The 27,814-nt window shown below is 42.9% G+C and overlaps 1 protein-coding gene across 9 annotated transcripts in view; it reads right to left on the bottom strand.

Moving 5' to 3' along the window:
- KANK1 (KN motif and ankyrin repeat domains 1) overlaps positions 1-27,814 on the bottom strand; it is a 193,185-nt gene that overhangs the window by 5,295 nt on the left and 160,076 nt on the right. For 5 of the 9 annotated variants that reach the window (XM_079927394.1, XM_079927393.1, XM_079927391.1 and 2 more), the window contains 6 exons: positions 20,561-23,215; positions 9,309-9,506; positions 8,550-8,658; positions 7,113-7,355; positions 5,621-5,708; positions 2,398-2,617 (listed from right to left, as the gene is read on the bottom strand). In XM_079927394.1, coding sequence (XP_079783520.1) covers positions 2,398-2,617; positions 5,621-5,708; positions 7,113-7,355; positions 8,550-8,658; positions 9,309-9,506; positions 20,561-23,215 — 3,513 coding nt within the window. The remainder of the gene's footprint in view (positions 1-2,397; positions 2,618-5,620; positions 5,709-7,112; positions 7,356-8,549; positions 8,659-9,308; positions 9,507-20,560; positions 23,216-27,814) is intronic. The other 4 variants (XM_079927392.1, XM_079927395.1, XM_079927396.1 and 1 more) reach the window with 4 other exon arrangements.

Raw genomic sequence — 27,814 nt, forward strand, 5'->3', positions numbered from 1 at the left:
GACAGCAAGCTCTCACAGCACCTCTTGTTTGCAACTGGTGGTTGAACTGCAACAGCCTGGAGGTCTAGGAGGCTGTTCTAAGTAATGGTTGCTTTGAAGAATAAACAATAACGTGGGATCTAGATACTAATCTGCATCTAGAAAATCACCATTTTGGAGTGAAGAAGGCGGTGAGAGCTACAAGGGACAGAAGGATTTGTAAACGCTCACATAGGGAACACTGAATATGGCATTCCCCACTCATAAACCTCTGTTCACTCTGAGACCCTGAGTTTGCTGCTCTGACTCGTTTGGGGCCCTTGGAAGTAGAATTCCAATCACACGACACCCAGCTCTAGGAATCGTGGTCTGACAGCAACTGCAGTTAAGTCCCTTAGAGACTGTCAGGGACTCCCAGATCCAATAACCCAGACCTTTTCTAGTCCTATAATTCTTAAGGAGTCTTCAGGGCCTAAATTATCCTCCAGGCCTTTTAAAATTCCTTCAGCACTTTCTAAAAAAATGAAAGGAATGGAAAGAAGCTTTTTACGTGTGACCAGATATAATTAAAATGCTTAGGGTGTTTCCATCACTGGGAGTGAGAAGAGAAGGTACCGTGAAAACGTTCTTGAGTTCTAAAAACAACAGCACACTAGGGACATAAGGGCATTTACAGTAGTGCTTTTTTTTTTTTCTTTTTTTGCGGTTCGCGGGCCTCTCACTGTTGCGGCCTCTCCCATTGCAGAGCACAGGCTCCGGACGCGCAGGCTCAGCGGCCATGGCCCACAGGCCCAGCCGCTCCACGGCATGTGGGATCTTCCCGGACTGGGTCACGAACCCGTGTCCCCTGCATCGGCAGGCGGACTCTCAACCACTGCGCGACCAGGGAAGCCCAATAGTAGTGCGTATTTTTTAACGTAGAAAAGGAAAAAGAAAAGAAAAGGTTGTCTGATGGAGAAGCGGGTGAGCAGACATGGTCTTTGAGGCTCCTCAGTTTCTTTGGCGTTCGCCTCTTCTCTGCGGCTGCTAGTATCCTAGATTCACAAACATGCTTTACGAAGCCACAATCTCAGTCTATAATGGTGAGCAGTAAAAAGTGAAGTAAATCCAGAAAAGTGATTAACCAAAGCCATCCAACAATGGAATTAAAATAGTTTAATTTACCAAAATATCTTGTCCATGCAAATTTTCTAAGGGTGGATTAAACTGTTACTTTCAGGGGCAATCCTGAAATCTTGTTCTTAGCTTTCCTGGATATCATCCACTTCTCTGTTTAAACAGTAACTCTGGCTGACAGTATCACCAGCTCTGTTTATAGTCTGGCAAGTCTGAAAGGAAGGAGGCTTGGAATTCCTTCCTTTAAGCTGGAAACAGTTTTATCCTAACATGGCCCCTAAACTGGGGACAAGCAAACTTAGAAGAGAAAAAAAAGATAAATCTGTTTGGTTTCTTCTGTGCCTTAATCCAACATCCCCAAAACAGAGTAGAAAAAAATTGGACAGTTGGGTCAAGAAGCAGAATGGGAAAATTGGACAATTGTATTGCAGATTCTAAATCAGATGTTCACATTGTGTTCTCATTAGACTGAGGTACTGTGAATTCTGTATCAGTTATACTAGAAGTAAAAATATGTATTTCAAAAATAAATAAAAGTGATTTAGAGACTCAATGTATCACAGGGCTGTTCTATTTGAACAAAAAGTTGAAAGCTCACTATGTTGCAAGGGGACCCTTCTATGTGCCACCGCCTCACTCCATGTTTAATACATCCACTGGCTATATTCTGGAATGGCAAATTCCAATTACAGACAAAAATTTTCACTGCTCTCGTTACTATGGTTCAGATGTAAGAACAGCATTTTCTTTTCTCTATGCTGCTTCCCCAGGAACAGGGTGTATTTTGGCGGGAATGGTGTTGATTCTACCACAATCTGTTACAGTGGCTTTGCCTGGCCCCCATCTTGACTAACTGCACAGCTCTGCAAGGCGGCTGGAGCGGGGCATGGAACAAGGACAAAGAGAGCAGCTCACAAACACTAAAGCTTTGACTCTGGCCCCAGGCGCAGCATTCTGCCTCTTGACAGTGAACCCACCAAGCCTGCATGATTCAGCTCAGGCAGGAACATGAGTCATGTGTGTTACCAGGGATACAACTCATCTGAACACAGCTAAACTGCAGCAAGAACACCCTCAACACCTCCTTTCAAAACAGATCTGGAGTCTGTGTCACCCCGTTTTGTTTAAACCTCAAGCCTCCCATGAATGACTCAAGAACGACTCTTGCCACATCACAGGGGAAAGCAATGAAAAGGCTGTTTAGGATGGTCACAGAACTGGGGATCAGCTGGATCAACCAGCTCCTTCTAAACGAGTCACAGCCCGAGTCTGTCAGAGAAGAGACAGGGACAACCAACGTACCAGCGTCCAAGAGCAGCTTCACAATCTCGAAGTTGGAGTGGGACACACTGTAATGGAGGGCGGTGTTGCCGTTCCCGTCTGCCATGTTGATGATGTGACGCAGGACGTCTGGGGAGATGGCCTCAAAAGCGGCTATGTAGTCCCCCACCATGGCTGGGATGGCTGACTTCTGACTGGACACGCGGAACCACTCGTGCTGGAGAGTGTTCAGACAGAACCGCTGCCAAAACACCGAGCCATCGGCCATTAGTTCTTCTATTTATAGACATTTCTGAGACCTAGCTGAAAGCCTAAGAAACCAGGCCTTTTATAGTCAAAAGTGTGTGCAAATAGAATTTGCTCTCAAAAAACAACTAATGAAACCCAGAGCTCTCAGAGAAGCCTCAAATTCCAAACTGAAGTATCCTTCCTGATTTTAACACACACACATATTGTAACTTCTATAGGCCTATAGCACTGTGCAAGAATTATACCACCAAGGCTCAAATTCTGACTCTGCTACTGACGAGCTGTTCGACGCTGGGGAAGATACTTATTCTGTGCCTCAGTTTCCTCATCTGCAAAATGGGGATAGTAAAATACCTTTCCTTCACAGTGTTTGTGATGAGGACAAATGAGGCAACACATGTAGACCACTTAGGCCAGGCTCCATTTATTATTGAACTATTAATATTATGTAGGGACGCTGGCCTTGCAAATGATTTTCATCGTAATCAGGACAGGAGAAATTACTTAACACAATTATGCTGCCTCCTTCCTGTCCAGACCAACTTCAACTCCTTCAGCATCTCCACAGCACTAGGCTGGGAGACCATAACCGTGCAGGCAACCCAATTCCTACTCCATCCCAAATACAAATGTTCAACCACAGAAAGGGAATAAAAAGCAAGTCTGAAACAAATTACTTTTTCCCATTAGGATCATCTGTATCTGGTCATCAGCCCCACTTGCTTTCCCTTAGGCTGTAGACACATGAACGTGGCATTTGTTTCACGGATAATCAAGTCAAACTTGGACATGAAGTTCAATGTAGACTGGGCAGAGCCAGTGCTGGAGATGGGGAAAACCACAATGCTTTTTTCATGGGCCCTCTTTCATATGAGTTTATCATTCATTTGTGCTTTGCTTGTTCTTTAAAAGTTTAAAAATAAATCAAGAAAGATGGAAAGCTTATGTCAAAAGCACCAGAACCCATGTAGTCTTCTTTCTATAGAAAAGGTGGAACTGGGATTACAGAACACACCCATCTCTTTATCTTCCTGCTACTAATTATTCAGGTGTATCCAATTCAATCATAGTTTGGGTCACTGGAGGAAAAGGGTCCTGGCCAGGAAATAATTCACTTAATTTTTCTTTTCTTCTGCTCACTCTTTCACATATTCAGATTTCATTTTTTGGATGCCTCACACAGAAGAAAGGGAAATTATGGCGTCTGGGTGTCGAACTCAGTTACAGCTACATATTCAGTGTCCTGACATGGTTACATGGCCCTGGCATTGTGATCATTCACATGTCCAAGACTTTTCACAGCACAGCACTTTAAACACTTCTTTACTGAATGAATATCCAATCAACAAAAAAAATGTAGCAATCCTGGAGTATATGCCCGACAAAATGCTTGACAATTGGGGCTACAAAAATGTAAAGTCCTCCCTGAGGACCACATAACCTAGTATTTTGGGGAGGGTAAAAGAAAAAGTGTATTAAAGCTATAAAATCTGGGGTCTGAAAGCACCAGTTTTAAGTTCAGGTTAAACCTAGTAGGAAACATTAACACTGCAGTGACTTTTCCTTGTTTTACTATTTGTGACCAAGGCATAGACAGGCACCTAGTCTATACTGATGGAGTTGAACATGTAGATCCATGGCCAGGCCAGGGACTTCGTCTAGTATTTCCTTCTATAAACATCATTGCCATGCTCCTTTTTCAGCACAGTATTTGAATGTCAAGATTCAGCTGGCTCTGATGATAAATTTAAGTTTCTATAGCAATATAAACAAATAGGAGAAGATACCATAATTAAAAAAAAAAAGATGCCATATAATAAGGTAACATGCTTTAGCTGGGATAAACAAAACATGGACCAGTACTTAAGATATGTATAATCTAGTCCCAGCATTAACTAGCAGTTGACACTCCAGGCAAGACTCGTAATCTTTAGGGCCTCAGTTAAAGCAGGATGGACCAGAATAGAGTGGCCTCGTAGACACACGCACCCATGTGCTTCTCAAGCCTGTGCCAACCATCACCAATTCTTCTTCAGATTGTGTTTGTTGTATGAGGAAGACTATTTGCCTTTCCAGCGTTCGATAATTCCATGAATCCCTTCTAGGCTTAACATTTTGGTTTCATAATTCTATAAACCCATGAGACCTATGAAACAACTTTCTCACCGGCTGCGGACTTAAGTTATTTAGCATAAAACTTTCATATTAAATCTACTGCTAATATGCAAAGATTCAAATGCACATTACTATCTAAAGTAACATGAGATGCTACACTTTCTCAATGCACTGAATAGAGCTGTCAACCAGACGGCTGGTCTAACCTATGAAAGAAGCCACACATCTAAATGTCACCAATGCATGGGAGAGCAACACTTGTAAAGGATATCAGATTCACCATTGCCACGGATACATTTATCTGTCCTATGTTATGCTATTCGTGCTCCCTAAGGCAACTACCAACCTCTTTGCTTCTGAATCTCAAGCTGCGAGAAGATAAGTGCAGTTATTTCTAGGTTTAAAAATAGTGACTGCCTGCATTCCACATCAGAACATAATATGCAGTTTCATAACTGAAAGGAATGCTGACCTCGGTCCAGATAGGTTTCTCTTAAAAACAAAGGCTAACTTAAAAAATTCTGGGATTCTGCTCCCTAGATCACAAGTTCTGTAAGCAACAGAACAGGCAGAAAGGTGACGAATGACTGAAATTAGTCCTCCTTTCCATGTGCAACTATATGCCTCGCAGATGCTCAGCTCCCAAGCAAAGTACAGGGTGGAGAAAGGAGATCTGAAATCAGGCCTGAGGGAAACGCTCACAGGGTGGTCTGGTGAGCAGGGCAGCGGGATATTCACTCTGCCCACACACACTAGGAATAGTCTGGGGGAAAAGCATGCAGGCAACAACAGCTCAGGGGCAGGCTAGAGAGGCCTCATCTGTGGTGTCCACTCAGGCACTTTGTACAGACTGGGGATAGTGTCTGTAGGTCAGACTCACCATATCCTTGCTGGTCAAAGCTTTGGGGTCATTTATGTTATTTTTCAGTAAGTTGCATGCAGACAACATCTTTTCACTTAGTTCATATCTAAAAGGGGAAAAAATAAAAGAAAGAGAGTTCATGACTGGCCACAAAAGGAAAGGCATTTTTACCTGAAACTCTATAACCCTTTACAAGACCGGAGGCCCCAAGTCAATCCTGGCAGGTTGTGGTGCCGCTAGTGCTTGCCTGGTGGCGTCTAGGCGTCCGAGGACTGACGTTACCACACAGAGCCAAGGCCTCCAGCCAGAGCTCGGATCTTTTCATGAGGGTAGCTTTCGGCTTTGCCACTCTGGCCTGTGTGACATTATGGAATAACACTTGGATATTTATTGCTCCTTTTGTTCAAATTCTTAAAAATATTTTTACTCTTGAGGGGTTGAAGAGGTCTGAATTACCACCTACCCATTACGCTGACCAGTGGACCACACGTCTGAAATCACATTTGGTGACTCAGGAAGTGTTTGTTTAACCCACATGAAAATATAAACTTAAAAGTCAGATGACATATGGTATATAAATTATACCTCAATAAAGCTGTTCAGAAAAAACCAACAGATGTCAAGTTATTGAGCCATTTGAAAATACTTGGAAATATAAACTAAAGACACTTACCTTGTGTTAACGCAGTTAAACATTCATTTGCCAAATTAGAGATAAGTTTTCTGAAATGTTCTAGTTACACTTCACATGGTGAAAAACCATATGGAAATTTCCAACTGTTCTACTCTCTCCTGTTTTATAAGCATCAATTCCATATTTGCTAAGTCTTTAAAATTGTCTACACTTTTAGGTACATGTTTCAGCCAACCAGAGTGTTTATTTGATATTTCAGCTGCTGTTTACGACATTCCCAAACTCATTCTTGTGGTGTTCCCAATCACTCAATGAGCAACAAAATATGGGCATGTGACTGATTACATCATCTTTATGGCAAATGTGATCTTCGGTTGAGGCCAAAAACTGTTCCTCTCACACACAGTGATCCTGTAATAACAGTACTGACACCTGTATGAGGATAAATGGCTAATGATAAAATCTGAAACTTAAAAATGTGAAATGTGTTGGTCACAAAAAATTCTAATATACCTTTAAGTATAAGGTGGGTTGTTCAAACAACGGAAGCTTTAGTGGTGCTTAACAATTATGCGGATGGTGACTCCACATGTAATAGTAGATAGCAAATAGTTAAAGAAACAAAGGTGAACAGATATCAAGCCCTTCTCTCTGCTACTATAAGAGATCTAGCAGTTATCATTTTTGCACTTGTATTTATTAGCATCATGACAAGAGGTACACACCTCTGAGGCACAGGTAAAGTTCAGCCCTCCTTTGGCGAGTGGAAAGACCAAACTCATAGATTCAACTGCACAGTCTCCTCATCGGCCAATCCTACTGCCAAAGTACATCAAACATGGGAAGGGTGAGGGGAGGGGGGGGAGTGTACCACACCTCTCTCTGATTTCCACCTTCTCAGGTTCACATTCTGGAACCTGCATTTCATCTTCCACCCTGCTGGACGTGAGACCTTCCACATTAACTGCGTGGTGGCCTTCTGCCATCCCCTGAGTGTCTTGGTCCTCCTCTTCGTCCTCCACTTCCTCAGGAGGATACTCGGGGACATCACACTCGTCATCTGACTCGGAAGAAGAGCTTTCATCTGAGCTGGAATCATCACTTGAAGTGGTTTCATACCTAGGTGGCAATTGGGAGTTCAGGAGATGCAAGGTGTGCCCATAAAGACCCAGTGACAGAAATGTTTATGAAGGGAAACCTGCTAACTGACTCCAGAAATTTCATCAGTGGTTTTAGACCCTGTACTTAGAAGTGCGGAGTAAGGTCTATTTAGAAGTCTGGTGGTTTTGAATGGGTTCTCACTTAACAAGGAATAACCTAGGGTGCCAAGTGGTATCACATACCACTTGCAGAAAAAAAAATATGTATATATATATATATATATATATATATATATAGTACCTCTGGCTTAATATAAATCAAAGGAAATTCATTTTATGGAAACCAGGTCTGTAGGTTTTCATCTTTGCTGTTCCTTTTCTTTCCCCCTTTCATTCTTCTTATTTTGTACCATTAATTTTCCCAGTGTCCAAGGTGAACATATTATGTAAGTTACCAATAGTTTCTCTGGTACATACTTTCCAAACTGTGGGACATATTACCCAATAAAACGTTAAAGATTTGGAAAACAGACAGCACTGTTATATCTTTGTGGTACGCACTACTATAAATATTATCTCAACTAACTCTGCACTACTGCTTTCTTGTCAAGGCCATGAATGGATTAATAGATTAATTGCTTTGATTCAACTGTAGGAAGACAAACAGGCTTAACTATTGATCTGGGCCAATTAAAGGAGAAGGAATAAACAACTAAAACACATTCTATTTAGAAAGCAAAGAACCGATGGCATGGCGAGGTTACTCTTCAGGTGAAAGGCCCTACTATTTTGTCTGTAAACATGGAGAGCTAAGCAAAACAACCCATTCTGAAGGAGTGGATGACTATCCCTGGACCATGGAGTGATGTTCTCAGTCTCTGGTTGTTGCTCAGTTCTGATACAGTTAAGTACACGCTGTCCAACAGGGAACCTGCTGCCTGTTGCTTTTGTTGAAGACTGTTTGTTTCAGATCAGAGGTGAGAAGATGTAAATTACTCAGCTTCATCACGTATCCTTTCAAGAGTGAAATATCCTTAAAGATAGCAAGAAGAGAGAAGAGAAGCCCAAATGCACCTTTCTGAGGAGGGAATCTTCCGTCACCCAGATGTGGTAGCATTCCAGACCAGGCACCTTTAAATATGACTTGAGTAGGCAGGAGGCAAAGGAAACAGACAGACCGCGTATAAACACTAGTACCACCATCTTTCCTTACCCTCCATTAATGCCAACAAATTGAAGATTCTTTTTCGCTCCATTTGAATCTTTGTTGGCATCTTTCTTCTTCATGATGGACTTCAGTGTATTTTCATTATTTGTACATACTGTGGAAAAGTGAATCATGGTGATCAAAATTAATACAACTCATACCCATACAAGTTAAGTGAACAGGTACGCTTTCTTCATGTACATTTATTTTTTTATTCATGTTAATATAGATCTTGGCATGTATATATGAGAAACTTGCCCAAAATCCACTGGAAAATTGTGTGCATGCAAAGAAAATACTTCAAAGTTCCATTAATAATGTTCTTTAAGTGAAAAAGAAAAACCATTCGTCCTTCCAGACATAACAAAAGCAGTGACAACTAGCATCTGTATCAGGCTTTACTGTTTATAAAGTGATGTCACGTCTCACTTGATCCTCAGAAACCATCTAGGCACTAAGATAGGGATTATTAGTGTTTTTTTTTTCAGTTGAGATAACCTGGAAAAAAATGTATACCTGCCAAACTATGAAAGAGTGAAATGCTGTTTAAAATATTTTGTAATTTGCAACATCAGATGAGTTTTCTTAAGGGGACTGCATGGCTTTCTTTGATAATCTTAAAGATAATCTAGGCCTACCTTCCTAACAACTGTGTAATCATTCTTCCAGGTCAATTTATAAGGCACACTGGCATTAGATTGGAATGCTGACAACTCTGGTCCTAGAACCCTGATGCCGAGAGGGGCCGTAAGTGAGGAAAGTTACCATAGAGGCCAGCGGCTATCTGGTCGTCTGTCAGGTTCACTGGAGACAGCGTGCTTTCCTGAGTGGGGAAGGTATCCTGGCTGCTGATGGGTTTCCCTTCTGTGGTCCCCACCTCTTGCTCATGCCGGGATGTCTGGGAGTTTAATGGCCCTCCTGATTGAAGACTTCCACACTTACAGGTGTATTCCAAATTACTGCCTGTCAGGAAGGAGAAGGTTGTAGAAGTGTGTGATGCTAGGACCAAATAAAATGGGCTAAATGGTATAAAAAAAAAATCCTTGCAACTCATCCTTTTCTCAAGTGCTTTTCTGGTGTTTTCTTTTTGCATAATTGGCATTAATAGCCAAGCCATCCAAAATCAAACCCCCAAGGCCTTCTTGACCGTGATCCCTTCCCTTTATGACCACATCTGGATCGGTCCAACTCCACAGTGCCTCTCTTCTCTCTGTTCTGGTGCTACCACCTAACTTTGGCCTGGGCCACCAGTGTAGCATCCTGACTGTCCCCTTTCCTTCACATTTCCCCCTCTCCCGCACTGCTCCAGAGTAGAACTCCCACTCAGCTCAAATCCCATCCTAACTCCAGCTAAAACGAAACCTAAAAAGCTCCCCACCACTCAGGAAACGTAGTCCATACTATTTAGCCAGATTCTACACCACCTGCCACTCGGCACCAACTTACCTCTCCAAGTTTATTTCCCACCATACCTGTGGTCCTTTTTGGGGTGTGAACTGCACCCCAGTAGATGGAACTCCTCCCAGTGTAGAAAGTGGGGTCTCTTACTCTCCTAAGAGCACACCTGCCTTAGCTTATTTTCTTCTACCTGGTGATGTTCCTTCCCCACCCTCCCTCACATGGCCAACCTTCCCATCGCTTCCTCTTCCGAGCCTTCCCTCATCTCCCTACCGGAAATTAACTCTCCTTTCTCTGAACTCTCATGGCCCATCTTTCAGACTCTCTTATAAGATCTATAATACAATGTAGTAGTTGATTCGCGTGACTGTCTTAGACTCCCTTCTTGTCTGTAAATATTTTGAGGGTGCCACATGGTTCTAATCAACTTTGTTTCTCTCACCACATCTTCTAGGTTGCTTTTACATATGTTAGGTACTTAATATTTGTTTACTGGACTTCCCTGGTGACACAGAGGTTAAGAATCCACCTGCCAGTGCAAGGGACACGGGTTCAATCCCTGGTCCGGGAAGATTCCACATGCTGCGGAGCAACTAAGACTGTGCACCACAACTACTGAGCCTGCGTTCTAGAGCCCGCGAGCCACAACTACTCAGCCTGCGTGCCACGACTACTGAAGCCCACATGCCTAGAGGCCGTGCTCCTCAACAAGAGAAACCACCGCAATGAGAAGCCCACACCGCAACAAAGAGTAGCCCCCGCTTGCCACAACTAGAGAAAGTTCGTGCGTAGCAACGAAGACCCAACGCAGCCAAAAATAAACAAATAAAAAATAAATAAATTTCTAAAAAAAAAAAAATTAAACTACATTTTAAAAAATATTTGTTTACTGGTGAAGCAGAAAAATTGGATTATTATTACGTAATTTATACACACACACACACACACACACACAAGTATATCACAGAATTTTTAGTGTGGCTGACATTTCCTAATTCTGCAAATGGTACTTTGTCCACTCACAGTGCTCCCTCCTCTAGCTCCGGAGGCACGGGGTGCTCCCTGGTGATTCCTTCACAAATCCACCTCCCTCCTCAGCACACACAGACAGTACTAACTGTAGTCCTCCAAATAATATTCAGTTGCCCCCACAACCTGATGTGTCCCCCTAACAGCAAATAAGAAATGTCTCAAGTTCCTTTGTCTTACTTGAAGTAAACAAAGCAGGGCATTTGTCTTCATTCCTCCTTTTCCAACTTCATTCATCATTACTTTGAAATGACTGCAGTAACCCCCAAAGAGTCTCAGTATGTTAATCCTCAAGTACCAGAATACTTCCTAGAGAAACACTGTCACTAACCACTTCTCCATTCAAGGACCAACAATGATTTTTAAAATGCAAATACATAAATAGTTTTTATTGTTACTGAAACCTTAAACAGCCACAAAAGTAGACAACAGTATAATAAACCCCTCTGTCCCCAGCACTAGTTTCAATAATGATCAGCTATCTGGGCTCATCTACACCTCCTCCAACCACTCAAACTGGATTCCTCTGAAGCACAAGCTGAAGACCCTACCACTTTCATTCATAAATATTTTAGTATATATTCCTAACACAGTTCTCAAAAAGTAAGTATAAAGCTAAAACTATCAAATCTAAAAAAAGAGAATTTAAAATGATCACATATCTGGTCAGTATTCACATTTCTCCAATGAGCTCTTAAAATTTTTTTTATAGAGTGCTTGACAGAACCTCTGTCCTATATTTCCACTGGCTGCTATGGTTTTTAAGTCTTTTAATCCATAGGTTCTCTTTCCTTCTAAACACGGCTTTAAAAAATATTTTTAAATTGAGGTATAATTTATATACAGTAAAATGCACAGAATTTCAGTGTAGAGTTTGATGAATTTTCGGAAATGTACATGCCTGTGTTAGCACCTCCCTAATTCAGAAATAGAACGTTTCTAACAACCCAGTAAATCCACACTTCCCACCTGCTGCCCTTTTCCAGATAATTTTCCCACTGGAGGCAAATACTCCTCCAGAACTTAGTTTTATAAACTAGGGCTTTTTAAAACTTCTCCAATCAAGGTCCACCCTCTCAAGCAGGCATCTGAGGATCCTTCACAGTGAACATGGACAGCTGCTTCTTTCCTGGGGTAGTTTAACTGCTCAACAACTCCTACCCTCTACTCATTCAGAGTGGTCTGGTGACTTAATGACTCCTTCCTCTGTGCCCTTCCTTACTAGACTGTCCTACCAGCCTAGAAGTTCAGCTTTCTTTACCAGCAGAATTCTACCCATACTCTTTTCAAGGCTTGGCACCATTTCTATTTCCTTTAGTCTTCCTCCTATGATACCATTCCACAAAGACCTTTTCCCCTCACTGTTCCGCAGCACTTACTGTCCAGACCAGAATATACCCTGCCCTCCGTTTCCTTGGTCTCACACGTGTTCGCTCTGTGAGAATGGAAGTCCCTGAGTCCCTCCACGCTACATTCATACCTGGGGTCCTCTTCAGTGCTCTGAACAGTGCTGGACAATGGAAAGCCTTAAATAAATGCCTGTGTAATTCAATGGAAAGTCACAGGGATTCTGTTAAGTCTAACTAGCAAGGCAAAGAACAACGCTAAGCGTTAAACGAGTTCTCATTAGCTGGATCAGAGGAAATTTGTCATCTTTATTGCCAGAAAATGTTTTTTAGATGGTGTTGAAACTCTGGCTCTCTTGAGTGACCCAGAAACAATTGTCTGAACTTGATAAAGACCCATTGTGGCTAGCGGGCACACATAAGATGACACACGCACCAGCCTAAGACTGACAAATGACTGCTGTGTTTCAGGAAAACACAGGAAGAGTGCAGCCAAGAAAGCCAAAAATAAAGTGGCCAACAAAATTCAATCGTCTCCACCCTGGCTGCCCTTTAGAGTCACCTGAGCTGGCGGCAAAGCTTTTAAAAATACAGATACAATGAAATATCTGCAGGTGGGTCCAAGTATTAGCAGTTTTTAAAAGCTCTGCAAACAATTCTAATGTACAGCTAGGATTGAGAACCAGTGAATTAAATTAACCAATCAAAAAAAAAAAAATTAACCAATCAAAAATTTGCTGAAAACAGTGCAAAACTTGACTGCCAAAAACAAGAGTTTAGACTTCCCTCCGGTTTCACTCCATCAACTTGGACCATGTGAATTATTAGGAATTATTGTTGGTTTAGTTAGCAGCCCTGGACCACTAATGGTAGAAGTCCATGAGCAACAGTAAATGCTATGCAAACAATAAGGGTAAAACAACAGGAATAATTACCAAACACCTTCCTAAGTCTGGTACTATGGCCTAGCTGCTCAAAATTCCCCCCAGGGCGCAAGTTTCCGAAGGCACCACTGGGGAGTTAGTGAACAGGGGAGTGGGCAACTGTGTGGTCTTCGGTCGTTAACTCAAACTTATAATGGCCATAAATGCCAATAAAGCATGAGCTTCATTTTATGACTTGACCAGATTAGTGATAACTAAAAGACAGCAAATGAGAGAAATCTCAGTGTTCTGGAAAATAAAAGCATCCTCGAAGTATTAATTCTAATTCTAAAGTACGCTTAGCATTTAATACATGGATAACTATACTACTAGCTAAGGCAAACTGTAATGAAAAATAAGTAACTCAAAAGGAAAACTTTTTTTACGTTTTTGACTTTAGAAAAGTTAAAGCAAAGTACTTGATATTTTTTAAAAAATCAATGAAAACTAGAGATGGAGAAGTTTTTAAAGAGATCACCTTCTCCAGTTTCCTCTGTGATATTTATCCATCTGGAATGGGTATTAGCTGTTGGTATATAGAAATCTGTTTCTAAATCTGTTAGAAAACTGATATTTAAAAATATATTTAAATGGATCTTAAAAGTTGCCCTGCTCACATACTGCAATTCTTCTGGCACGCTGACTCATATTTTTATTTATAATGCCAAGTGCCTTCTAAAAGCACAATTATGAACAGTGCCGCCAACTAATTGACCATGTTATTGTGCCAAATTTTCATTTAAACATTCTGATTTGACTTTTAAAGAACATCTAGCTTACTTGTCAAAAAGGTAGGACTGAAATTTCTGAGTCATAATGGAGGTCGTTCAATCATTTAGGCATTTTCCCAAAGTGTAATTAAGAATTCAAAGACGTCTAAGATAACACTTGTAGTTTTTCCATAAGGAAAAGGGCTTGAGCACAAATTCACCCTTTTCAGCCCACATGTTGGTTTGGGGGATAGACAACAGAGATTATTCATGAAGTATCACCTTCTTTATTTGGTACACATTACCTGTAAGGGGAAAGTATGTAGCTTTGATGGAGGAGAAAGGACAATCCCTTTCTGTTTGCAGGCTCATCGCTCAGAACTCTGCCTGAATATCAATGCGTGTGGCCACCAACATAAAGCCACTAAATGATAAGAGCCGCAGTGTAATAATTTCTAGGGCCACTTTAGTATTTTCCTGAGAACATACCAGAGAGCTCTCATGAACGTATCTAAAAGTGGGTACTTAGAAATTAAAATGCTTAGTGGATTAAGAATCAGATTCTCCCTCACCACAACGCCACCCACATTTAATTACACACCAACCCAAGACCTGACCCAGAAAACCTACGCTGACAGGCTGCATTAACTGTTGGGTTAAACAAGATGTGCTCTGTGTTCTTCCAGATGCAGCTAATGTCGTCGTCCTCTCCACACTAAACTCATCTCTTCCCTAAACCTCAGAGAGCTTAACTGCAGCTGAATTCTTCAAGCACTTTTACTTTCACATTATTTGGTGGCTATCATATACCCCCCATAGGTTATCATTCATATTTCTGGTATATGTGTCTTGGCTTCCCAACTGGATTGCAAGTTCCAGGCTTTGACCACTTTCTCTCTCTCTCTGCTTTAGTACCACACTTTGCATATAGTTGACACTGAATGCATAGCTCTCAATTGACCTGAATAGAGATGGGAACAGAGCAGACTTTAAACATCTTTACTGAGATACAAACGCCTCGCTGATTGGAGGAAGAACAAACAGTTGTAACCATCACCCAATACCAGCAATTCTTTCATCATTTATGACTGGACATCCAGGAACTTAAAGCCATTTCTGTTCTTAAAAAACACCAATCTCCATGCGTTAGCCAGAAATGAACGATATACTTTACAGATTCATTCAGAGTAGAAGTGTCAAAGTAAACATGCATCTTTTTCCAGAGTGCATACATTTCACTAATACCCATTTAAAACGATAAAGCATCAGTTTAAAAGAAGAAGATTTTCAAACAAGTGTCAACTGAAGGGCTCACAAAGGTGGTAGATTTTAAATCTTTGTAAAAGATTTTCCTCAGGGCTGAAGTGCTTTTAACCAAGGTCTGTAACAGATGTCCTAGATCTGTAATTTCAGTCTCTGAGGGTCAACTATCCCTTCTGAGAATCTGATAAAAATAATGCACTTTCGGGGCTTTCCTGGTGGCGCAGTGGTTGAGGGTCCGCCTGCCGAGGCAGGGGACGCGGGTTCGTGCCCCTGTCCGGGAGGATCCCACATGCCGCGGAGGGGGTGGGCCCGTGAGCCATGGCCGCTGAGCCTGCGCGTCTGGAGCCTGTGCTCCGCAGCGGGAGAGGCCATGACAGTGAGAGGCCCGCAAACCGCAAAAAAAAAAAAAAAAAAGTTTAAAAAAAAAAATCATACACTTTCTTCACCAAAATTCCAAACACAAAACTATTCATGAAGCTATGGAGCCCAGGTTAATAAGACGCCCTTTAAGGCTGTTTATTCCAACAGTATTTCCCTGAAATAGGGCCCAAGTGTGCCTACTGAGTGGCTGGTGGTAGCAGTGGGTTGCAGCAGAAAACTCATGAATTTGGGGGTAAAAAGTTCTTCAGATGAATCTGACGGGCAGCCTGGTGAAGAGCTACTTTTACAGAATAATTCTGCTGAAAGGGCCCAAGCAAGAAAAATCTAATCCTACCCTCTCATGACACAGGAGGACACGGCAGCCCAAACCCCACTAAAGTGTTATTGCAAGTTCTTGGGCAGCCAGAACCAGATGTCAGCCCTCCGACCTCCGGGTCAATGGACTTTCACATCATGCTACCACACACCGCAGGGTTCCAGAAACATTTGGTTTGGATTATTCAATGCTTGCAGCATTTACTAAAAGAAAATTGTGATTTTAAAGAAAGGTACTGGGACAAGTAAATGGTATATGATTTGAAGTAAGAAAACTAACTAGAAATGGTATTTTGTAATGACTTAATTTTCCCTGCTTTTGCTTTGGCTCAGATCTCTGTCTACAAAATTGCTTTCACAGTTATGGGAATGACTTCAAGTTCATACATTTTTTTAGCAAGCCCAAGATAACTAAGAGTGCAAATATGGAAGCTGATTTAAAAAGCAGTTCTTTTATTCCAGTATGAGAGATGAATTTTCTATAAATCATGTGACAGGCAGTTAAGTTTCACTGTTTTAGATAGTTCTGTTTGTTATTTGCTCAGAGACAGTTACATATTTTTCAAGTATTTGTAACTGCAAGTCATTTGTCTAGAATTTTCTCTCTCCTCCTCCTCTCTCCAGAGGGAAAAAGGAAAAGGAAAAAAAAAAAGTAACCCACTCCTCAAACCAAAACAACCCAACTGATTTACAGAAAGAATAAACATTTTTTTCCCTGAGGTTTCTGAGAAACTTACTTCCTCTTAACCTTTTAATTCCATGAAAGAAAATATTAAATACATGAAACTCATACTACTAGTAATTAAAAGTACTTTACAGATCATCTTTGATTACCACCAAATTCCAGCTGCATCAAAACTGTGACATTGTCTCTTAAATCCTGAAAAAATGTTTGTGATGTTTCACGTGAAAAATGACATAGGAGAATATGTACGATTCAAATGCTGTCAAAACAGAATGTGTCTAAAATACAGACCTGCACACTTGTACACACCAAACACACAAGGGGTTACCCCATGAGAGCATGTGGGAGGCTCTCAGTATTTTATGCTCTTCTGAACTGTTAATGTGTTATGAGCACATACTCCAGTTATAACTTCAAGAAATTGAATAGGAGTGTTAGGCATTATTATTTTGCTGATAAAAATAATGCTCTTTTGCATACTAAAAAGCAATACCCTCAAATCTTCAACCCTAGGAAAACTGAAGAGAATTCTCTGGGTTTGGTACTAATATACACCTAATTTAATTTTAGGCTTCATTTTGAGCTTTGACATAGATTCTGAAAGAATCTGAATTGAAAATTTATTCTACTCATTTTGTGTTTTCCCATTGTTATTGATATATTTCCTTAGCTTGATAAAATTGTTAGCTGGGGAGGTGTAACCATTGGGGGGTGGGGGAAGGCGATGGCCAGCCAGAATTACGAAGACAATAATTTGCATTAAACACAAAAGACTATTTGTAGCGCATTTGTTTGGCAGTTTGTTCTAGATCTACATTTCCATTTCTGGAAGTGGAGAAAACAGTTAACAGCAATGAGAGCCAGCATTTATCCTCTGTGGTGCAGACTATCCCAAATGCTTTACTCACACTGACACACTAAATCTTCATTTCAACCCTGTAGGGGAACAAAGACAACCTGTCCTAGTGCCGAGAAGGAATTCGAACCCAGAATACCTGGCTTTGGAGCCCAAACTTAAACTCTTTAAACTAAAGTACTAGGTTCACATAAGTGATCATTTATATGCTCTTTTTGGCGATGTCAAACTCAAACTTCTTATCATTTGATTTGGGGAAGAAAGTTTGAGATGACTACCTTTCTATACTCCATTTTCCTTTTGGTACAGAAATGTATTCTAGTGTATCTGTGGGGAGGAAGGTGATCTCTGCATCTTACTCTTCCGCCATCTTCCCCAAGGTCAAGAAATGTATTCTAGACTGTATGTGAGCAATATTCTGTAGTGTTCGGTGTGAACAATAAGCTGGAGTACATTTGACACACCTTCACTCTTCACAGCCTGCAGACGTTGAGATCTCTACTACACTGAACTGCTTTCATTTCCAGCCCATACAACACACACGAGATAACAAAAATGTAATTCTCTGGATTGAGTTCCTAACCTAATTCCTTCATTAGAACTTTAAAGCAAAATACAAATGTGATGGGAATTACAGAAATAATTTAAAGTTGTTCTTGCATGCTCTGAGAGGGAGCTGCCACTATGATCAAGTAAGTTCTATGAAGAATATTTATACTTTTGTTCACAAATGTTGTAGGTCTCCTGCATTTTAGCTGATTAATCAGGTGTTCATGTGTAGGGTCAGATCGAAATAGTGATGTCTGGAATGTCAATGTGACTGGAAATAGACCAAAAAACACTGTAACACAGCCAGTCAAAACCTCCTCCCTGGGTCTTGATGCTCTGGGTGCCAGGCAGATTACCCCAACGATTCACCTGAATATTTTTGGCAGGAATGTGAAATAGAAACCCCTGTTTTGGGAGGAGGGAGGAAGGCTGGCAGGAAAATGCTCTTACAACGGATGATGCACTGTACCATGTGTGTCTGGAGGTATTTAAGAGTTTCATTTTGACTTCAACATCTGACATCATGATTTTTAAAAAGAAGTAGAAACAGACATATTATTAGTTACTTAAGACCTTGCTTCGGTTCAAACATCATTTTAATCTCTTGACTCTAAAATGACTCCCTGTAAATTTATTAGACTCCTTTAACTCCAAAAGGCAAAAATATGTCATACATCAGCTGTCACTGTCATGTTCAGTTTTTTTCCACAATAAGCTATCTGGTCCACAACACAGCTACTAAAAACTAATTCAGGTTTGGAGGTGAAACCTCAGAAGATATAAAAATAATCTATTTCAGTCTATTTTAACCATTGCTCTTTTGGTTATAGAGGGAAACAAAGAATTTGAACTTTTTGTTTATTAAGTTACATTTAAGTCTCTACTGCACGTTTCCACATAAAATTAAATTTAATGCACACTACACCAATCATTTGAAGCACTTTAACTCATTTTATGTGTAGCACTGGGCCAGAGTAGAGTGTGTTTCTTTAGTACTTCCCAAACCTCAGCTACACTTTGGCACATCAACAAAAGAAACCACACTGGACGTGCTAGCAGCACCCCCCCCCCCAGGACGACAAAGGCCACCCTGTGCTCACTGGGGGTCAGTGATGAACACACTGACAACCTTACAGGATGGATGCCCTTTGACTGCCCATTTCACAAGGAAGTATAAAGAAGGATGACTTTCCTTCCCCAGGTCATGCTGCTTTGTGACAGCTCGAGAGCCAGGAATGGAACCCAGTGGTAGGATGATAATATGTACAATTAGAACCACATGCAGCTGACAACAGGGGAACTTATTTTAGTGAGGCTCACAGGGAAAGAGCATGTCACCAAATCTTCCAGGGTAATTTCTCCATCATTAGCTTCAATTTAAAGAAGAGCCAGGGCCTTCCCTGGTGGCGCAGTAGTTAAGAATCCACCTGTCAATGCAGGGGACACGGATTCGAGCTGTGGTCCGGGTAGACCCCACATGCCGCGAAGCAACTAGGCCCATGCGCCACAACTACTGAGCCTGCGCTCTAGAACCTGTGAGACACAACTACTGAAGCCCACGTGCCACAACTACCGAAGCCCGCACACCTAGAGCCCATGCTGCGCAATAAGAGAAGCCACCGCAACGAGAAGCCCGCGCACCGCAACGAAGAGCAGCCCCCGCTCACCGCAACTAGAGAACGCCCACGCACAGCAAAGAAGACCCAATGCACCCAAAAATAAATAAATAAATTTATTAAAAGAAAAAAGAAAAGCCAGGGTGAGCAGGAATCCCAATGAATAAGGGAAAGTATGAGAAAGACAAAAATGTAAGCACCTAACAAAATGAACAGTGGGAAAGGCCTCCCTTGTCTCAGGGTTCTGGCTCAGGGGCTCCTTGTCAGAGAGGCCTTCCTGGACCACACCATCTCCAACTGCCCTCACCTCTCCGCCACCACTCACTGTTCCTCTAAGTGGAGTTCCTTCCTTCATAGCACGTACCACCTCCTGACATATTTAGGTATATTGTTTATTGCCTGTGCCCCCGACTGGAAATGTAAGCACCATGAAAACAAGAGCCTATACCTATGTTTGAAACAAAGCAGGTATGTAATCATTATTTGTTGAACTGATACATGAATTAATGGAATCTCTGTCCCCTCATAAAAAGTTTTAATTAAAAACACTTCATACCAGTATTTTTTCATTGATCATACACTGGTAATTGCGGATACAAACAGGGCAGGACTTTTTTTCAGGCCATCCTGTATAAAATGAGCAAGTACATAACGGAAAGACATCTAGCAAACCAGCAGCCCCCCAAGACAGCCCCTAAGCCAGCCAACACTAGTATGCTTTTCTTCTTCTAGCCTTAATGAAACTATCAGATAATGAGAATCAGCAGAGCTGCTTATGGATTTAGATTCTTGGTTTTCATTCTACCCATTACCATTCTGAAGCTTTCTCCATGATTCCAAAAAATAGCTCCGCCAGGCAAAAAAAAAAAAAAAAAATCCCTACCTCCTGGATTTCCACTGTCTCCCATCCTCTCTCACGCCCAGGACCCTCAGGAGCACCACCTACCTGTGACCTTACCCAGGCTGGTTTTCAGGAAGTCAGGCCTCAGCTCTTCAGCACTTGCAGACTTCACGACAGAGTTGATTGACGATAAGGCGTTGATGAGCTGGGAGTTGAGGGAGCCAATCTGTGAGTGAGGTTCCCCAAAAGCTTCTGCCAGTTCACTGTAGTTCTCAGCCAGCAGCGCCTGCTGCTCTGCCAGCAGCTTCTGGACACGCTCAATGTAGTGATCCAAGCCTGTCACCATTCTGGACGGAGCCTGGGGCTGGGGGCTCTCCACGAACTCTCCTACGGGCTCGTCCCCAACCCCTACACTCCTCCGGCTGCCGTTCGGCCCCACTGTCAACTGTGGAGGGCCACAAGCTATGGTCCTCATTTTCAGACCAACCAGACAGTTGTCGTTAATACTGATGTGCCCCACGCCTGACTCTTTGGTCTTCACAGAGGATGGCCTGTCGAACCCAGAGGCGCCGGAGAGCACCGTTCCAACTCCGACGGACCGCATCTTAGCGGAGCTGACGTCCTTGACGCGGCCTTCTCCGACCGCCACAGTCCGCATCTCCACAGTCCGGGTGCTGGTGTGCTTGTCCATGGTGCTGAGGGAAGTGTTGGTGCAGGACTCTGTGAGGGTAGCTGTCTCGGTGTTGGTGAACTGGGACACCTGTTCTAGAACCGTGCTGCTGTGCTGGCTCGTGGTTCGAGGCACTGCCATGACAGCAGCTTCCACCTGGCTGACGGCCTCCGTGTTCACACTCCGGGAGATGCACTCCCTTGGGGAGCAGACGATCACATCGACAGAGCAATCTCCGCAGCCGATGGAGCGGACTTCTTTGAGATTCAGGTTGGTCTTGAGGAGTGTCAGGTCGCTCACAGACTCCTCCGTGTTGCTGCCTGTTTCACAGACGCTGATGTCCACACCCACGCTCTTGTCACACGTCCCCACAGACCGCCCAGTACATCGGTCGTGCATTTCCACCCTTTCCTTAACAATCCACCAATTCATGGGCAGCTCAGGCCCCACCACTTTATTCTCACGATCGGGCTGGCAGGAGATGCCTACGCTATTTGTCTGCACACAGGTCCCGACACAGGTGTCAACCACGTCCACGTGACTGCCAGCTATTTGGTCTCTTGTGGGTATCACTGCCTCCACCACCTTGCTGAAAACAAGCGGCTGGGCCATCATAGCTTTGTCAACTTTTTTTCTCGAGCCAGCAGCTTGCAGCTCTTGCTTGAGTTTAGTCATCTCCCGGTCATGGGTGGTTTCTTTAAGCTGTACTTCCAGGCGATAGATCTTTTCCTTTAACGCTTCTATGGTCTGCTGTTGCAGCTCAATTTCTTTGTCAGCTTCGGTAGTCACTCCAAGCATGGCTTCTGTCACACTGACCCCAGAATTCCTCGTCGCGGTGACCGTGCCTACAGCAACATCCTTACAGGACCTGGCGCCCCTGTGGTGCACGACAATGCTGTCCATGTTCTCATCAGCACCCACAGCCACAGACTGGCATTCTCGACGCCGACACTGCCCGTTCTCCCTGAGCTCTGAGGAGGCCTCACAGCTGCTGTCCTGGATCTTCTGCTCCAGGGCCTGCATGTCTGCTGTGAGCTGCCGGAATTCCTTTATCCTCTGGGTGCTCTGCTCCGCCCCCTCCATTTCTCCCTCCTCATAGTCAATGTATAATTCCCCGCCACTTCTCTGGGTCCTGGAGAGGTGTTCCAGCTGGGATGCGTTCCCAGCACTGTAGGACCTCTTTCTCACACCACAGACATCGTTCTGGGATGCAGCTCTGTGGTCTTTCAACTGTGAAGCCAACTGCCTTTTCTCCTCTTGCAAGACAGAGATCTTCACCTGGAGCACAGGGATGGTTCGCACCTGCTCTTCTAGCTCTTTCAGGCGTTTCAGGGCAATGGCCATCTGCTCACGGATGTGCTGCAGGTGCATGGGGCTCACGTTGGTCACTGGAGTGGAGATCCCTGAGCTCAGAGGGCTGTGGCGGATGGAACTCCCCATGGAAGAGGTGGTGGCAGCAGCTGGGGCATAGCCACCATAATCCCCGTTGCCTTGGTATCCATTCTGATGCTGCTGCATGGCGGGATTGTGGTTTCCAGAACCCATAAATGAGGAGAGGGAGCTCGTGGAGCCCACGCCTCCAAAACTGGCCAGCCTGGGCCTTCGGAACTCACCAGGTGCCACCTGCATGGTGACTCTCTCCTGTTCGAGTCTTCTCCGGGTCTCCATCAGTGTCTTGGTGACATGAAGGTTGTGCTTTGGGAGTTGCGGGGATGGTGGTGGCAGCTGTCGGCTTTCTGGGATGGTAAGAAAAGTGGGTGAGGTCTCCAGAGGGGCAGGTGGCCTTGGGACTGGAGCTGATGTAACTTCACTTTGGGCTAACTGCTTGTTGCCATCACTGCTGGAGGATGAGAGGGACTCGGTGGAAGTCCACACACCTTGATGGCCAGGTGCGGCCCTGGTTTCTGGGCGTGGCACAGATGGCTTCCGCCTCTTCTGGATGTTCACTTTCTTGATGGTGTTTCCTTTCTGTATGTCATCTACGTATTTGAGGAAATCTAAGTCTAGTTGATAACCATAGGGGGTCTCCACAAAATAGGGACCTTTTTGTCCCCTGTCATGATCTCCATTCAGAACATCATCTGCTTTTCCTAAGAGAGAAAGAAGAGAATATTATAACGCCATGTAATACTCATAATGGTAAAAACTAACATGTGTCGTATATTGCAGTGTGGTAAACTAGTATGATTTAAGAGTTGACAAATCTATGCTCTAACCCTGAATCTACAGCTTATCAACTGGGTGAGAGAGTTAACAAACTTCTCAGAACTTCAGTTTCCCCCTGAGTAAAAATGCAAACAAGTATTTAAATCATAAGGTTGTTAAAAGAATGTAATGAGAAAATGATTTTTAAGAGCCAGGCACACAGTAAGTCCTTACTAAATACTTGATTTTTTAAAAAAGAATGCATTAAAAAGACTGGAAAGCATTTTCAAGTTGATCATTTCTTTTGCCGTCTACAGTCCCTTTGAAGTATAGACAGCAGTCGTTATGACGCCTACTTTATAAAGTGTACTCTGAGGCACAAAAAAGTGAGAAGTCTTAAAGTAACAGATCAAGTCAGTTCAGATCCAGGAAGCCTGGACCTGAGTTCTCCCACCTACTGCTCTTTTGCAGACCATACAGCCCTTCTAACTGGTGGCCAGCGTACCCCGGTGCCTGACCACCCCCACAAGGTCACAATTTGCCTTGACACCTTCCTTGCAGAGAAAGCGGGGACACAGGGGACACTGAGTGATTAACTCCAGCAGCATGGGGGCAAGAACAGTTGGAGGACAGACTTCACTTCACCTATGTTGTGTGTCTTCCCATTTAAAAACAAAACCAAACCCCAAACGTGTTTTCCTCTTTGACTTCTTTTGGACAAAACATTCACTATTCCAAGAATACCTTGTTTTGCATTTGTGATGGATCCAAACAGATGCAAAGAAGAATGAAAATAAGGGCAAACCTATACTCCAAACACTGGATCATGTGGCATTTGATAAATGCTACTTCTGGCTAAACCATTTAGAAAAGGAAACAGGAATCTTTCAAGGCACAGACCTTGCTGCTGACCTGAGCTATGCATTTCAAACTGAAAACCAAGGCCATTTTTATTTAAATTGCAAGATTAAGTAATGTGTTTTCCTAGAGTCATAATACCACGATCTGCATTTGAGAGCTACGAGAAGGATCCCAAAGTGATGATTAAAAATGCAAGCCATCTGTACCCCTGCCCCTCTCCTTGGGTGTAAAAGCCCACCTAACTACTGTCAAGGTCCAGGTACTTCCAGCAATTTGGAGACTGCTGGCCTGTCCTTCCACCCTTGACAGTGCTGAATGTGACAGTGTGAAAGCTCTGAGTAAACCTTTTACCTCCACTCCCCCGCTTCCCTCTGAAACGCTGGAAAGAAAAGTACAGAAAAGAAAAATGCCAAGCAGAGGAATAAAAAGGTTATGTGCTCTTCGTGTCCTCATTTAAAACAACATTAAATTGTTCTGGCTGTTAGAATCTGGCCATTAGATTTCAGTTTTAAACCACGTGGAAGAAGGATTCTATTTGAAAGAGGTGTTCAACACCAATCATTTTCTAGCCTAAGGAAGGGTAAGCTGATGGGGAGCTCTGCGCCCGGAAACTTGTGCTCAGGCTAACAGAACGTGTCTTCTTTCCTTTTTAACTCCACAAAGGGCAACATGCTCACTCAAAGTATGCAGCCAGACCTGTTTCCAGTGCTGTCTGAAATTCCATCAGCAAAGAAAAACGGCAGGCTTGGGTGTCAGACAGATCTCACGGCACGCGTTGATTCTAAGCTGGGCCGGCCTAGACCCTCCCGGCCAGGTGCCCGCTGCCGCCCGCCCCGCTCCCGGGCCGGCGGGGACTGCGCCCCGGGGGAGGCCCTGTCGCCCGCCCGCTGGCCGCACACCTACCGGGCGCCCGCTGCGCTCCCGCCGGCCCGCCGCCCGCACTCCAGCTCGGGGTCCCAGGCTCTCCACCCCGTCAGCGCAGGAGGGTGGACACTGGGGGAACTCGGCCGGCGGGCCGGGCGCACACGCCATAGGCCGGGTCCTCACCAATGAGGTCGCAGCGGCTCGCCGACCCCACCCCCGGGCGCCCTCAGCTACTCGGCGGCCCCCGCTTTCTGAATGCAAACAGGAAGCCCGGAGCTTTTGAAAACGTGTGTGCTTCTGGCCAGTTTTGCCAGGAGTCAAAAGAAAGCCAGCAGTTTCAATGTCTCCACAGAGAGGCTCTGTCTTTGCCGCACAGGTCCCTTCTTCATGAAAGAGTGTGTGTTCTGGTGTGGAAACCGGCGGCCTCGGCCCTGGGCCACCTGAGGAAGCCGGAGGCACAATGGGCCCCACTGTTCTCTGTGGGTTCCGAGAGCACCCGCCGCGGCATGGGTTCCAGAGCGGGCGGGCGGAAAGCTTCCCAGCGCTCGGCTCAGGACAGGGATCAAGGAGTTATCCTTTAACAGTCATCTCCACTGTGCCTTTGCCACGAGTGAAGGTTTCTTAGAAAATAAAATAAATAAAATAAAATAACTTTTTAAAAGCCACTTTGCTTGTTAAAAAAAATCACTATGCTGTACACCTATATATAATATTGTACACTACTACAATATTGTAAAGCAATTATACTACAAAAAAAAAAGAACGCGATGAGGAATACAAAAAAAGAATGTTATGTACGGACCATCTAAAGTAAAAAAAGTCACTCATATCTCACCATCTAGTGGCAATTGTTAGTATTTTGGTATAGCGCTTAGGTTTTTCTATGTATGTCTTTTTAACATCGTTAATGTTCCCACTTAGGCATTTTCATTAGGAAAGGTTAATTTTCATTGATTTCTCCTCAAAAACTTTTTTTTTTAAATGCACTAACGTCAGGATTAAAAAAAAAAAGCACATCCCATTTTTCAGCGAAATTCAACTGGCCCATCTTTAGTTATTTCTGAAGTTCACAAAAGGTACAGGTCATGCTGAATTATCTCTAAATGAACTTCAGACTTCTATATCTGGGAATCAGGAGAGGTTAGAATTTAACCATGTTAAGCTTGATCAGACTGTTCTAAGGACTTGTAATCCAAATTTCATTCTCCAGCAACTAAAAAGCATGATATATTCTCAAGGTGTCATTTTTCCAAACAGTTGTCCACGGTACAAATTATTCTACCACTAAATAAAGACACCTAGTGTCATGATTATTTTATCTTCTGCTTTCTAGTCTACCTTTACATACATTAACACAAATACAGCACTTATATGCCCTGATTGATTTACCAACTTTTTCATATATGTTTGTCTTGTCTCTCAGTACTAGACTGTAAGTATCTTGAGAGCAACAAATTTAATTTTTAAAAGTTCTTTCTTTGCTCTCCCTTCCAACCACACACATGAATTAACAAGATGCTGGGGACTAAGATGTTTTATAATGTTTACTGAAGGAATAAATGCATATACAGTATAGCAGAGAACCTTTAGAAAGATTTAGAAAAACATCTAAATACTCTGTACTCTGAAGTTGCTTGTTCTATATTAGTGTTAAGGACATTTCTTACATGATGCTGTTTCAGTGATTATCTTTAGGTTGTGGAATCATGGTGATTTTAACGTTGTTCTTACAAATTTTTACAACACATAGGCATTTATCTTCTAAAAAAATATGATTACAAGAAGTCACTGTTTTGAAGCAAGAGGAATGTATTTAAATAAACTCCAAGAAAGTTCATTTGACAGAGGGATGTATGGGGCAACCACAGCAAAGATAACTAGATGTTCCTCAGTATGTGTTACCTCGTTCTTCTACACTAATAGGACTCTCTTTGTTCAGTTGGTCAAATAAACACTATATTTCCCTAGCCTCCTTTGCTGTTAGTATGGCCATAAGCAGATATGTCATGTAGCAACTCCCAAAAGCCTCCCCTAAAAGACACAGGAATTGTTCTTTGACAGCCTTTCTCTTTGTTCCTTCCTCCATCCTGCGGCCTGGAATGCAGAGGTGATGACTGGAACAATAGCACTGCTATCTTGGACTATGAGATCATACTTATGGATGGAGGAACAAGGTGCTAGAAGGAACCTGGGTCTCTAAGAGCTTTGTGGATCAGAGCACTACACTACTCCTGGAAAGCCTACCTCTACACATTTATGTGAAAGATAAACTTTTATTTTGTTTAGCTATTGTTTGTTTGGGGTCTCTGTTACTTAGAGCTAAACTGAACTCTAATGGATACAGTACTCTCTCCTCAGTGTCTTCTCCCTCTCACAAAAAAAAAAAAAAAAAAAATTAAGACCAGATCTTGAAAAGAAAAATGTTTAATGATAAACTGGGGGAGATGTTACATTAAAACATTTTCATCACAAAAAATTTGATAAATTCAAGAATAATTAAGGATGTGTAAAAACAACAGTTAAGAACAAAAATCTCTGAATGGGTTATAAAGGAGACTCTTAACTTCCTAAAAAGCCTTTTTGGACTAACAGAGCTATGCCTGCTTATACAAAGCCAAAAACCACTGGCTGTTATCTGCAACTGGAATCCGGAAAGTAACAGCTTCTAACGAAATAGTCTGGAATCAGAGAGCTGTCCCTGGTGTTTACAAGAATTTTCTGAATGTCTGGAAATCCAGTGGTAGAGACTGCTCCTGGCACCACCTCTACCTTCATTATATATCATTTATTGCAAGCTTAATTGGGTGCAGAAAATGGTC

Source organism: Stenella coeruleoalba (genome assembly GCF_951394435.1).
Source record: "Stenella coeruleoalba genome assembly, chromosome: 7".
Classification (NCBI taxonomy): domain Eukaryota; kingdom Metazoa; phylum Chordata; class Mammalia; order Artiodactyla; family Delphinidae; genus Stenella; species Stenella coeruleoalba.